Source organism: Orbicella faveolata, unplaced genomic scaffold, assembly GCF_042242905.1.
Source record: "Orbicella faveolata isolate gen_17 unplaced genomic scaffold, um_ofav_v1 contig_47, whole genome shotgun sequence".
Classification (NCBI taxonomy): domain Eukaryota; kingdom Metazoa; phylum Cnidaria; class Anthozoa; order Scleractinia; family Merulinidae; genus Orbicella; species Orbicella faveolata.
Window position 1 is genome coordinate 22,837,940 of NW_028301577.1, and position 15,232 is coordinate 22,853,171.

General features: G+C 39.0%; 1 protein-coding gene across 1 annotated transcript in view; it reads right to left on the minus strand.

The window, feature by feature from the left end:
* Window positions 1-7,600, minus strand: part of LOC110045487 (thrombospondin-2-like) — a 32,954-nt gene extending 25,354 nt beyond the window's left edge. Inside the window, exons 1-6 of the mRNA XM_089280261.1 lie at window positions 6,748-7,600; window positions 4,110-4,284; window positions 3,176-3,447; window positions 2,151-2,330; window positions 1,415-1,553; window positions 132-826 (exon numbers count right to left, since the gene is read on the minus strand). Coding sequence (XP_089136387.1) covers window positions 132-826; window positions 1,415-1,553; window positions 2,151-2,330; window positions 3,176-3,447; window positions 4,110-4,284; window positions 6,748-6,879 — 1,593 coding nt within the window. The 5' untranslated portion in view covers window positions 6,880-7,600. The remainder of the gene's footprint in view (window positions 1-131; window positions 827-1,414; window positions 1,554-2,150; window positions 2,331-3,175; window positions 3,448-4,109; window positions 4,285-6,747) is intronic.
* Window positions 7,601-15,232: the final 7,632 nt, after the last annotated feature.

The following is a 15,232-nucleotide window of genomic DNA, read 5'->3' on the forward strand; positions in this document are numbered from 1 at the left end:
TGCCTGCCTGAAAAAAACCAGTTGCCCTCCCCATGCAATGAAACCCCTGGATAAGCCAGTTCATAAACTGGGTACTTCACAGATAATATGCAGAACCGTACAGGAGACTCCATGAATGTGTTTATGCTCACCTGGTCACCATTAGGAACAGCTATACAGCTGTCTTCACTATCACTTATGCCATCATGATCTTCATCTGATTTTTCATCGCATGCATCACCAATAAGATTCTCATCTGTATCATTCTGGTGAGTGTTAGACACGCTGACACAGTTATCACATGCATCACCCACACCATCACCATCAGTGTCTTCCTGACCTGGGTTTGGCACCAGAGGGCAATTGTCCCCCTTGTCTACACCATCATTGTCCAGATCTCCATTCTCACAAGCATTGCCAACACCATCACCATCACTGTCTGCCTGGTCTAAATTGAAAATATCGATGCAGTTATCACATGCATCACCAATGGTGTCTTTATCTTTGTCTTCTTGCAGTGGATTGGCATTAAACTGGCAGTTGTCAACAGCATCTGTAACATTGTCATTGTCATCATCAACATCGCACACGTCACCAAGATGGTCTCCATCATTGTTTTCTTGCCCACTGTTAGGCATTGACAGACAGTTGTCGACATTGCAATGTTTTTCAGGACAAGACAAAAGGACATCAGGAAAGCCATCCAGATCGGAATCTTGTTGACAGTGCCGGCCATTACCTCCATATCCCAAATTGCACTGACAGAAATACTGCAGGCTGTTTGGTAGCTGAACACAGGAACCATTCTCTTTGTTGCAAATAGTACAGATATCACTTATGAAACAAACTGAAACAAAAAATAGAAGGAAATAATTTCAGAAGTGGAGCATCGCTTTTTGTCACTCTCTGTTTCATCTAGATGATTGTTCAGGCGAGAACAGTCATGATTCAAGAGATATCATCTGCTGATCACCAATTTAACTTCCCTTGTGTGACTCTAGCCTGAGAGAGGATTCTCATGTTGAAAGGGCAAAAACCATCATCTTTTATCAGTTTTAGAGGAACAAACTGGGAATTTAGAAGTCTCACTAAAAGCTACAGTACCATAAAGCTATTCCTGAAGCCACAATCAGCCACTATTCTGTATTTGCACGACTGGTTGACAATGAGCTGTCCAGATAATTAGTATGCCAATACTTTCAAAACTGTCAGTATTTCAGTGCCACAAAGAAAACAACAGATAGACTAATTGAAATGCAGTGTTCCATGGGGGTCTGAGCTGCACCACAGGACTTTATGGCACTGTAGTAAAGATAATCCTTATTTGATATTGTTAAATGACTGTGAAATTTGCATTGAATACTTAAACCAATCAAATTTACACAGACAATCATCACAAATGATGTACTCTTTAAAGCAATAAAAAAAAACACACCTCCAATGAGATTTGTCCACTTGCCATCTGATCCACACTGTACACTAGAGATAGTTTTATTAAAGTGTTCATCACACCTCACTTCACAAGTATCTTTGTATTTTGTGCCTGTGCAGTTGTGCAATTCCATAAATGGCATCTGAAAAGAGAAATTGAAACAATTTTATTGCAAGTGACTCAAGCTGGCACGAAAAAAGCACAAAATTCGACACAAATCACTGATTAAATACTATATGTAGGACACATAAAATTCAACATCTCATTTTTTTACAGAGCAAGATATTTTAGAACCAAATGTCATTTAGTTATATTAATGGGCCTTAAAATGTCTCAAATAGATGTGCATGGCAGCTAATTCACGGAAGTGTTTAAAGGGACTACTAATAAAAGTGAAACCGAGAAGGGATACAGCTGCATCCTTGTGTGCCTACTGTAGATATGTGAATGAGGTAAATTGGTAAATAAAATGGTTTCCTTATCTGCTGAACATCGTACATAAACCGATGAGGGGGGGGGGGGGGGTACTCCCTTATATGGACTCTATAGGTATGTGTAGCCCCAAAGAGTAGTGTTTTTCAGACGTTTTGGTCATAAATAGGGTATTGATTTTGGTGATTTTGCCCACTTTGGTCATAAATAGGGTATGCATGGTTTTTGCACTCAAGTCTTGAATTGGACCTCATAATGGAGCCTAAATCCCCTCAGCTATCTCACAAACAATATTATACAATTTTACCTGAAGTGGAGCTCCACAGTCTTTAGGAATGCAAACTGTTTTCTCTCCGTACCATTTGCCATCAGCCTCACAAGCATAACTTCCACTTGATGCATTGTTCTTTTCATATCCCTCAAAACAATTCACCTCACATGTGTCTCTGTAGTTTGTGCTTGTACATTCCTGTGATGAATTTGGTACCTAGAGAAAAATATCAGGTTAACTTTGGATCCCAGGGGTTTCATCCAGAAGGTAACTAATTTCACAGGTGGAAAAGAACTTTTGAATTGGGTGACTTTATAAAACAGGTGTTGGACATATTAATCATATTGCCAACCAGTCACACTGTCTAGTGCTCAGCCATTAACAAAACACCTAGAATTTATTCTCCTAATAATAATTACCCATTCTTAATGCTGGTTTCCTGCGAGTAGGTTGTGATAATCAAATGAAGTCGATTTTAATTTTATTAGCAGTTTTTACATGTCCAGTACACCACTAATTCAAATGACTGCTGTTTTGTAGAAATAAATAAGTATTGTGTTGTGTTGATTATTCACAGAAGATTCCTCACTGTACCACCTCTTGAGCAACTCTAAAACTCCTCTCTTATGAGCTTCCCAAACTCCTAGACTAATATTTCATCCCAAACTATTTCACCCAAACACAACCTCACAGAACCAAACACTGTTACATGTTATTGAATAGTTCATTGGCTTATACAGAAAGAGGTTTTTGTTTTGGCAAAGATACATGAAACAGTACGTAGCAATGTTTAATAGAATGTGTGAACACAATTTAATATTATCAAATTCACTTGAAATTTCATATTGTGTCCAAAACTACTCCTGTTTGTATTGACTGTTGAACCCTTCTTTTTGTTTGATCTGTTAGTTCCTCAGTTAATTTAGTTCAATGAATACATGCCACACAATTTGTTGACCTTTTTACAGAGTTTTAGACTGAACATTTAATGGTAAAATTTCACACTACTGTCAGTAATTTTTTTTCCGAATTTCATATTTCTAACTAAAGGTCTTTACAACCTGATCAAGAGATCCACAATCTTTTCTAATGCACATTGTCCTCTCTCCATTCCATTCTCCATTTTCTACACATTTAAAATTTCCAATTAGTGCATTTTCTTTTTCATAGCCCTCAATGCACACAGTCCAGCATGTCGAGTTGATATCTTCTCCAGTACAAACCAGGTGACCGTCTGGCATTGAATGATTCAAGTATCCACATTTCAGCTTTTCCCCGGTAACTTTCTCTGTCTCTCCAGCATCTTCCGAATCCAAGTCTGCAGATTTACCTCCTACAGGTAAACAAAATAAACAAACATAAAAAATACTAGTTTGTGTAATGTGATCGTCCAGGTGAGGGTAGTTCTGAAAAGAACTGTTGTTGGTGACTGACATTTCGACAACCTGAGCGGATGTCATCTTCAGAGTCAAGTGAATAGTGTTTGTCAGTCAATGATGTTACCAGTCTGGTCTGTTGAAAGACTCGTGTAAAGTTTGTCATCAGTCATTGGTGGGTTACTTTATACCCTCACCCAGACGATCACACTATACAAACTATTGATACTCCTGGGTTCAAACCATTTACTATAAAAGATACTGTCAAAGTTCCAGCTACAGATACAACACAAGCCAGGCTAGGAAAACTTATAAGAGACATCTCTCTTGATGTTGTCAATTCTTTCTCCACTCAAGGGATGTTTGTGATATACGCTGAAATTAACTAAAGTCAAAGGCAGGGAACGAAAGAACAAAACTAGGGCGGTTAAGCAATAGCCCCAAAAAAATATCATGCAAAGCAAGCCTCACAAAACAGGCATGGAACAAATTGAGAAAATTCTTGCGTGGTTGCCGACCTGATCCTAAAAAAGGAATTTTTCCTCAAACCACCTCAATCAAAAATATAACATTACATCACTAATCTGTTAGGAATCAATATCCACCACTGATAACCTACCGAGTAAGAAAGGGAGAGTTGCAACCAGCACTAGAAGGCCTGTAGTTATAGCAGCTACCAGAAGAATGAAGAAGAGCCTCCTCCTTCTTTGCTTCTCTTCTTCCTTGTCACAAACTGAAACCTCAAAGTCATCAGGCAACAGATCCTGTTGAGAATCACTTTTGGTGAATGCATCCTGGGAAATCAAAAGGTTATGGACACATTTTAAAACACAGGTGATAATAAATTGAGTTCATATTAGCCTACAGTACAGGTGGTATTTTGGAACAGAACACTCAAAAAAGGTTTTCAATGCTGCCATCTTGGATTGTAACTGGATGCTTGACTGTTTAAGAGGGTTGGTACAGAGGGCCGGGGGGGGGGGGGGAGGGGGTGAGACACCTGAAATAACCTTTTCCCTTCCCTATTTGACCGTAGACTCAACTGGGGGGGGGGGGGGGCAAGAAAGTAAAATTGGCAATCTCCCAGATTTCAGTTTTTTTTAGGTTGGCATCTCTGGGGTTCGAGTGAAGCCTGAAAAAACATTCCAGAAACCCTACGTGACCTCAACCATTTACTCCCCTAAATCTAATATAATTTCCATGCTGCTAATTAGCTTGCATAAACATAAACATGCATACAATCCAGCACGTATAGAGGATTACATGAAAATCAACAAAAAAAACTAAATAAAGAACAAATTATTTTACTATGAATGTACTATAACCAGGGATAAGATGATAATTGGATACCTTTAAAGATCAAGCCCAGTTGTCTGAAGGCTGGATAGCGCTATCCACCGGATAAATCACTATCCAGCACTGGAGAGTGATTCATCCAGTGGATTAAGCATTGACCACCTTTTGAACCCAGGCCAGATGCACTTTTAGTTCTCTCAAATTACTCTCCCACAGCTTAAAACCTCAACAATTATCAATTATCAAGCCTCCCCTTTTAAGCAAGAAAAGTTTATAATGGCACTCAGCTAAACATAGAACAACCTTAAACATGTATACTTCAAATATAAATCCTTGTGGTCATAATGCAAGTACCGGTAAATGCAGTGAGAAATGTTTGCAAATTACCCATTAACTTATTAAAACTTCTTGCCTCATTTATAACTTAATGCACTGTTGGTTGTAACAGAGCCAAAGCTAGGAATTCAAAATTTCTATGCCACCTATGGTATTCCCCACAGATATTCCCAGGTGGTATAAATTGCGTTAATTGTCACACATCTTTAAGGTACTAACAGAGCTAATACTCAGATTACAGTCAAACCAAGTGAAGTCTACCCGTCAAGATTACATTAATAAATTGATTATTTGAAAATTGAGCCCACTAGTTGTTTCAAGAATGCAATAATGAACTGATTTTTTGAATATTGAACCCATTAGCCGTATTCTTACAATGACTAGCAGGTTCAAGATATTCGATTGATCAATTCATTATTGCATTATTTGAAATGACCAGCAGGTTCCGTATTCAAATAATCAATTCATTAATGCAATCTTGAGAGGTACACTTCACTTGGTTTGACTGTAAAAGTTAGTTTATCCATTAGAATAATAATTAGCTAGTACAAGAAACCATATTGTAAACTAATTAAGTTTTTGTTATGCAAGACACATTAGCTCTTTCATTATGAGTGTAAACAAGCTTGAAAACTTGACACTTAATTGATCAAAAGTAATTACTTCTCTCAGAAGTAATTTCGTCACTCCAAAGATTAAACAAAATTGCCGCCTGTCTTGACTGTGATTGAAGTCAACAGTAGCAATTTGTTGTCAGAGGATATAGAGATTCTAGGAATCTACAGGAATAACATTCTCTGGAACTATTAGATAAAATAATAACTAATTGTTTTGCCAAATTTTCGTGGAATAAAAGGAAGGCACTAAGTAAAATGCCACCAGTGTGTCAAAAATACTGTTTTGTACTTTGCTAGGAATTTTTGTTTCTGTTTGTTTTGTTTTGTTTTGTTTTTTTTTTTGTTTTTTCCTTTTAAAAAAAAGTTGAATACTTATTAGCCAGGTTCAGGTAAAATAAAACGAGTTACAACATTTTTGCATCTTTAGTGGCAGAGGTTACAAAACATCACCAAACTTCATTAAAGTATTTAAGGCCTGACTTCTCCCAGTTTCAACGAATTCACTTAATTTATACATTTCACACTGTGAACTTTGCAAGCCTCTCTAAATTAGTTAAATCAAAGATTATCCTTATACCTTCATGACTACCAGATCTGATCTTGCTATTGAAATTATGGGGCAGCTTCCAGCATGATCTCATTTATATATGAGCACATGAATGATGAACTTTGAAAAAAGTGGGAGTCAGATCGTGTGCAATTTGTGTGAAATCAACTAACTAAAGGAGTCCACTTAATCCAGAGTTTGGTCACGAACTTTATAATATGTTGAAGAGTATTTGTGGGGTGATCAGCAAATTAGCGTTTTTCATGCTAGAAGTGCTTAGCTAGTGTCTTTTGTTTCTCTTAGACTTGTCTCCTTCATCTTGTACTTTCTAAAAATTAAATGAATATTTATTACGTAAGCTTACTTATTACTCCTTGACAATGTGTTAATCAAATTAGCACGCAACTTTCTTCTCTGCTAACTAAGCTTAATTAGCAGGCTTGTAATAATGAGATAATTACCCCTCTTGTAGAAACCACTGCAGGCACGATATCCAGTTCTACTTGCACAGCTCTCTGACTTGCAACCGAAGCCACGCTGACCTTATTTCTCCTGAACTTTTCTCCTGAGCTACTCCTTGGTTTAGGCTCCATGGATTGGCGATCGATGGGATCCGAACAATTCCAGTCGAGTCTTTCTTTGCCTTGTACGTTGATGATTTCGTGGAGCTGAAGCGTTCAGGTGCGTATACCCAATCAGTTCAGGTCAGTTCCGACTGACTGTTTAATTTGTGTGCACCTCTAGGTCTCTGATTATCAAAATGATCGCAAACAAAACTGTGGTACCCTGCATTTTAATACGTCGTATAATTAAGCCCGCTGATCTCCTGTGTCATTAGCTGCCAAGGCGGTATTTTGTTCTGTCAGCTGATGACACACGCACGTTCACTCGCTCCTTGTTAAATGAATTCCTCCAGAAATCAGTTGACACAGATGCTTTTTCCATCACAGACACAAGCTGATCTTCTTTCCTGAGTCTTCTTACTTGAATTACAAGTCATTTTGATTACATTAATAACATATAACCTGGAAAAACCATAATTAATTGCAAAGCACCGAAGCTTACTCGCTCGCCAAGAAAGCGACGAGTGGTCGACGAGGTCTGACTATTTTGAGTCTTTTCTTTCCTTTGTGCTCTCAACGTTAAACGTAGTTTCGTTGTGCTATTTTTGCAAAATGTCTCGAGACTCTCACAACTAGTCTACATCCTGCCAGCGAATAAACAAACCTGAGGAAATAACGCCAAAAACATGTGAAAGCATGCTCTCTAGATATGTCATCAGCAGTTAGTTAGTGTAGTCACGCATGTTTCTTTCGGGGTCAACCTGCCGTGGACCCCAGAGGTCGCATGCACAGGAAGCGCCACCGGGCAAATAATTCCAGGAACTCTTTCCTGGGATATGGGGGTGCTGTTTGAATGAAACTCATTTCTATCTCGGGGAATTTGAAACCCTTCTCAAATGTTTACGCAAATGAAAGCCAGGCCATGTGTATTACTGAGGCCCCGTCCACACTGCCCCGGGCTCACTACCCTGGGCACACTACGCGGACATAGGGAAGTTGAAAACGAAGGTTTCACTCTGACTGACGCATCAAATGTTTTCCGTCCACACTACACCGGAGGAATTTAAAAACAGTAACAATAATAACCAGTCATATTGGATTTGTTTTGAAAAAAACCTCATGATTATCTTGAGGTCGTCGCTTTCAAGAAGCTCCGTTTTCAAAATGTTTTCTGTCCACATGAGAGTGAAAAGCCAGCGTTTTCAAATTCCTCCGGTTTGAAGAGCGTTTTCGAAAAGCTCCGTTTTCGTGACGGATTAGTGTGGACGGTAGACCTAACCGTAGAATTAAAGCTGCGCTTTCAAATTCCTCTAGTGTAGTGTGGGCGGCACCTTGAGGAGGTCTGATATCAATTTTTGGGTCAGCTCTGATAAAGGGAATCGAAATCACATTCTGTAAGAGTTTCACGGAACAGGCTACACAACACAACCAAAATTTTCAGGAAGCACAGTTTTCGGCGCTAAAAAGTTGACACGCGAAATCGCTTAAGGCATCAGTATAACCCATTTGACCATCCGCGCGCGGTCCGCTCTAGCGTTCGTGGCTTTAACAAAAACCCATATAAACCGTATATTTACTGGAAGCTTAATAACTACAGATTATGACCTGACCTGTTTAAAACGGTAAAAATTTACCGTGTTTCGAAAATGTGAATATATTTACAAAGCTTCACGAACCCATAAATCAAGGTATACGCCCGCTAAATTAAGGTCGGAGAAAACGATTAACATGGCATCCGTTTCTTCACACATTGACCTCAAAAACCGTGTCTCAGATTTTTGGCACATGCGTTTGTTATTATTTTACAAGAGGATAAAGTTAGAAAAAGGAAAAAAATAGGACTGCCCGCGAAAAAAAGGCATAACTTTTTAATGAAAAGAGTAATCAGAATTCGCAGACACGGTTTTGTCGGCGTTCGTTCTGACAACATTCTCTCCGAATTTCAGCCAATTTGGTCCAGGGGCTGCCGACCTGGAACTCGAAATGCACGTACAACTCGCCTATTTTTTACTTTCGAGAAACAGAGAAAAAATAAAATTCGGCGGGATCCAAGTGTTATGAGATTATCACACCAAGGGAGACACCGCAGAGGAATCCACTTTCTGTATAACAATAGGACTATGACAGTTAACATGGAACAGGTACAAATTTCCGCGACGGCGCGCGGTAAATTATTCACCAGTGAATAAACCTCTTTTTCATGTGTGAAGTCAGAATTCCAAAGTTAGTAAACGTGAAATTATCTTTTGATTTACTATATTAGCGTTCGAAATTTTACGTATCGGTTGACTAATCTTCAAAATTATGACCATGTCACTGTTAACATGCCGAAGGCCCGTAGAAGGTTCCCGAGAAAATGCAAGCGCACAAAGGGAAACGCTGGAGAGGACGCCGTAAACGGGACTACATCGACTGATGTTGATGCAAAGGCAAAGATACTGGAAGAAATGACAATAGCTGGGTAAGAAAAAAAAAATGTTGCACTGCTGATTCTAATTTTGTACAATCGATCTGCCTGTCAATTTCGTCCACTTCTCTTCGTCAATCTCCTCTGTTTCAACAGTTTCTCGCAACAGTATTTTAGCGCGGCTTGCGCTCATTTCGGCTTGCTCGCTGGCTTCGTGATCGCGATCGTTGTTGCGTTCATCCAGCAATTTTTCTTGATTGTAAAACGAACCCTTTGCCGCTTTCCGCTAATTTAGCGGCTCACTCTTTGTTGAAAGTGTTTTTCGCCTTCTTTGGCCTTCCTTTAGCCGATGAAAACGGGCAAGATCGCTCTGTCTTCTTCGAAGACATCCAGCACTGATTATGGCGCGCGAATCGCGTGTCAACTCAGCATGATCTTGATGTCATGTGACTTCTTGCCTCGATAATTAATTCATTTGACAGAACTTGTCAACTCTCAATTAAGTAATTAATATGCAAAACAATCTTTCTCGCGCAATAACTAGCGGCAGATATAAGATTTTTTCGTGGAGTTTTTTTTATCTAAAAGATTACTTTAAGATTTATCCAACCGCTTAAAAAAGTAAAATTATGCAAAATTGCAAATTTTCCCCTTACTGATACCTAAAAACAATGTAAAACACATTTCCTTTATACTTTCTCTATTTTTAGAATCCCATCTCTTTGACGCGTCAGAAGGAGTATGATGTCAAACTTCAGCCATGTAATACTTATATTCCGCCATCTTGAAAGGAAGTTCAATCTTTGGGGTCTAATAAATTTCAAACTAGGACTGTGCCAGTTTTCGTCTGAATACCAGGCCATTCTACTGTTCTCTGGAACCTCATCTCTCTACATAAGAATCCTATTTCTTTGTCGGGTGAAAAGGAGGATGATGTCAAATATTGGTCATTTAATGTAATGTGATCGCCATCCATAGAAAAACTAAGTAACCTTAGCCGCATGTAATAAATTTTTTTAGGACCTCTGTAGTTTTTGTGTCAATGTCAAGATATATAACTGACATCTAAAACTTCATCTCTCTCTATGAGAATCCAATCTCGTTGACGGGGCAAAAGGAGTATGATGTAAAACTGCCATGTGTTAGTTACATTCCGCCATCTTGAAACGGAGTTTTAACCTTTTGGCGAGAAGTAACTTTAAATGTAGAGCCTCGCTGGTTTTTGGATGCATATACGACAGACTACTGTCGCCATAAACTTAAACTCTCCTAATTAGAATCCCATCTTATATGTATATCATACTAAGATAATCAGAAATTAACGTCTCGGAAAATGCGAGGCTGAAGATATGGAGTTGACAGGGACTAAAGAAAACCTCCTGTGAGGTTTAAAGATGCGTAAATAAGAAAGGAGCATTTCTAAGATCGCGAAAGGCATCTACAGTGTGCTGAAATGGGGCTTGGTTTGTTTGAACTGGTGTTTTTAGATTCTTTTACATGTTAAATTTGTTACCTTTTTAGCGCAAACTTGTGCTAGCATTTGTTTTCATGTTAAAGTTAAATCTCTGTTAAGGAAACAGCAACAGAGAAATCAACTTCAACCATGCTCTACTGCCAGTTAACTTAAATGAGATGGGTGAATGGCCGCGGAAGATGGAACTCCTTTTAATAGCAACAAGACAAAACCAAAATATGTTTCTGAAATTAATGTACGCACCATGTATGACACAACCTAGCACACCTTACAGAGAAGTTATCGCCTGCATAAACTTGGAATCAGCGAGTGAAGGTACTTTGACACGATCAGGAACGACCATAAAGAATACAACAGGAGAAAGGACCAAGGTTATCACATCATCCTACATCTGAAGCCTAAGCATGCCTAGGAGTGATTTGCTGCTTATTTATAAAATATTTGTCCTATGCAATTCCATTATTTTACTTACTTACATTTCACGATTTATTCATTTACTTTAGTTGATCTAACTGCTCTTGTTTCCCACTAATGTATGTTCGCTAATTAAATTTAAAATATCTTTTCTGTCAAGAGATACCTTGATAATTTCCTGTTTCTGTTTCATATTAGATCAGGTGTGAGAACTCTTTTCAACCTGGTGGGTTTTCGTTGACAAATCTTTATGTTACTGTGTGGAAATAAAAGGAACTTTAGCTTGAACTTGAATTTCGTTAGCAGAGAAAATAACCAACACCATAAGAGAGTTTCCATTATAATAATAATGATAAATTAATATTTTAACAGGAGGCCTCCAATCACCTAGTGGTGGTTTTCAGAATGGTCGTCTAGAAAACATAAAGTCCTTAAATACAGTAATAAAAGCTAAAAAATTAAGACTGCGACTAAGCTTTACTGAAACTAGAACTAAGATTAATAATACATGTACTCACTAGGGTTAAAATTGGTTTAGTAAAAGCTGTTTCAGTTTGTGTTAAAAAATCGTTTCTGGCATGAGTGTCTCTAGCTCACTCGGCAGTAATATAAAGCCTGGTTTTCACTAGCGACGCAAAGCACAGGCGCAAGCACAAGCGCAAGCAATGGGGATGATCCAAGTGAAAACGAAATTCAACGCAAACACAAGCACAAGCAAAATTATCCGAACCCTCCGGCATTTTAGAAAACTGTTTAGGCGGAGGTAATCTGGATCCAGCGTTTTCATTGGTCAAACACAACGACCTGTGGTATATATCCTTGTGCTCGTGTTATGACTGAGCGGTATTTCGTTTTCACCCGTTGCTGCGCAAACCCAAGCATAAGCTCTAGAACAAGAAAAAGGACAAATTTTGAACCTTGTGCTTGTGCTTGCGCTTGTGTTTATGCCTGCGTCAAGGCCGTTTTCACTATGAAATAAGACTTCTTGTGTTTGCGTTTGTGCTTGCGTCGCTAATGAAAGCCAGGCTTAAGGCCCAATCGTTAAATTGGTTTATTGCCATCATTCTTAAATGATTGCCTGTAGGGGTGGAATCAATCAACAGCGGGCTGACCGCCGGCAGCTAGAATGAAAGGAAGGAATGTTACTGGCCGGACTCTGGTCCAATACTTTACAGCAATTCAGTAAACCAAAGACACCTTCTATTGACAGAACACTAGAGGCATTATACCACGTCATGTTACTGCACCGGCTATAATAGAGGTCTCAGTGCAGAGGTGGAAAACAACAACTCGAACTATGGCAGCGCAACAGGAAAAAAAGACTGCTGAACCATGAATTAATAATAAAGGAGAGCGACTTGCCGAGCTGTATGTTACACTGATACCATCCGGTCATCGGAGGAATGATCTTTCCTCGCAATGAAATTCAAAATGTTACAGGCTCTCCAAACAGTAGCGACAGGAACCAGATTGATCGCGGGGCCTCATAAGGCTTAAGCAAATCATTACGCCAACGGCAAGGAAAACGCCACCAAAACGATAGAAACAATGGCCGTGCACGTGCGTTATAATTCTTTGTACATTTCTTAGCCGTCCTCTACAAAACAACGACGTGAAATTGCTGAGTGCTGCATATTTTGCAGAACACGAACGACGGCAGCCAGAGCTAAGTTTTCGTGTTTTCATCTGTAATTGAACGTTGGCGTTACGTATTTAGCTTGAGCAGGTTCTGAGACCAACAGGATCACTGAGCAGATCTAGACAATTGCGAAATTCGAAGGTAAAATATAAATTCATTTTTTTTTTACTAGGCTAGGTGCTGTCGTCGGAGTCGCCGTTCTCATTGCTTAAATTCTCTAATGGCACATGGCAACGCTTACTGCTGGATGGTTAGTACCGTTAAAGAGGACATGTCGGCAGAAATCGGTACCTTGTAACGGGATTAAGTTGAAAAAATACGGATCGCAACCCAACAGTTGTTGCAGTCTTTATTATTGAAACTGAAAAGTCACTGAGACTTAGCAGGCGTGAGCCAACTAGCGCCTCACCCAAGCTGCAAAACATAGAGTGAAGAATGGCTTCATCACTCAACTCAGAAATAGACTTCAATCTTTGGCTGATCTGTCTGACTGTTCTACATCTGAATCAGATCTGAATTTACCCCTGAATCAATATGTAGAAGCTACTGTCATCCTTTTACAGAAAGTGCAGCCAGACATGTCTAGGTTTGAAAAAGACTATAACGAAAACAACAATAAAGAGCGAATATTACCAAACGTGGAGAATCATCGAAAACAGACAAAATCTAATGAAAAAACTATAAGCCTAATGACGTGTAGCCGAACGCACCCCCGAGGAAAAATGGGAGGCAACGTTCCCTTCCGCCCGCTTTTCCTCGGGGGTGGGTGGCGGGTACCGCTACACGTAGGCCAGAAACTAATAGACACCAAGTCAGAAAGACTGCTACAACGCTATAAACTCCAATACAGAAAGGCCCATCGAAATGGTGAGAGAATGGCAAAAATTGTTCATTCCTGTTACTAAACCTTCTCAGGAAGTCTAAAACGTTTAGTGGCAGCTTGCAGCTTGTCAATTAGAATTTTTGGCCCAGAACTTATGACGAAAAAACATTATTTGCTTTTCTTCATCCAGGTCTTGGAGAGAAGGTTAATAATGATTTATCACAGGTATCCCAAACTCGGCATTCCGTTTGTGTCGTTATGGACGTTATGAGATATCGCGAAACAATTAACGTAAATATAGGAGTTTGTATTGCAACGTAAAGAACGTATGTAACGTCAATGGGGTTTCTTACATTGTTAGCCATAAAAAGGACCAAAATTTAGCTGTTGGGCGTAAAAGTTGGAAGTTTTAAACCACTTCACCGTAGAAAATCTTAACCGTGAGAAAAAATTTAGCCACGAAAGTGAAAGTCTCAAGATTTCTTGTCAAAACATTTTTGTGTCTTGTCTTACTGTAGTAATAAGCTATATTAGTCTACAACTCATGTAATAGTAACTTAGACAGAAATATGTTTTACAGATAACCAAATAAATTTTTAACCATTTTAAACTATGAAAATTAATTTTTAACTTTTTAAAACAATGGGTAAAAATTTCTAACATTTCTTTTAACCGTAAGGAAAAAGCATTAACCGTAAAAAAGCCCAAATATCAACCGTTAGCCGTGACCCCCGCCTTCCCCACTCCATTGAATACCCCTATTCAGTAGCTGGAATTACGCACGAAACAAAAAATGTTGGAGGGTCCGGGAATGAGAGCGACTGTAACTTTTCGAAAACTTAAGGTGGCTCTAAAATCGCTGTCACAATGTTCTTAAACTCTGTTAAAAGTTGAATCTTGACAAGTAATTACAGCTCAGTAATATAACTGATAGGGGCCACAGAATTCGTGAAAGCACTTGAAGCCGCTAAAATTAACCGGGATTTTAATTGGCCATACCTTTGTCATGGTAACTTGTTATGTTAAGCTGAGGAAATTAGCACTATGTACTTTTTCACCAGTGCCACAATCGAAGCATTAAATCAAAAAGAATGGCAGTATTGATCTTTCAAAGTAGATATTTTTGGAAAAAATTCTCATACGTTTTATTTCAAACTCGGTCGACTACTCGATCGGACCTACTTCAATGACAACACGTACAACAAAATCAACAACAACAAAAACAAGAGCTGGCAGAGAGAGAAATCAGTCTGTTTTTTTAGCGAACCTGATAAAATTACAAAGCTTTAAAAATATGTGATTTTCTACCTTGTTTAAAGTCCCTTCAGAGCTCTGGCGAAACAGACTCGCCAGTAGACGCAAATTCAGAACTTGGGTCTACTTGCGATTCCGTTTCTCCAGGCCTTGCGTGCATTTGCGTTGAATAATAAATTGCGATGACTTGCGCTCACTTTGGTCGAGATCAAATTTGCACGCAAGTCTATGCAAGTTTTTCACTATTTGGTCTCAACCCAGGTCAACGCAAGTTGAGCTGAGCCTTAATTGCGACTTGCGTGTACTTGGGAGGAAACTTGCGAGTCCGTTTGGCCACCCATGCCCAACACAAGTCTCTACGCAAATTCAACT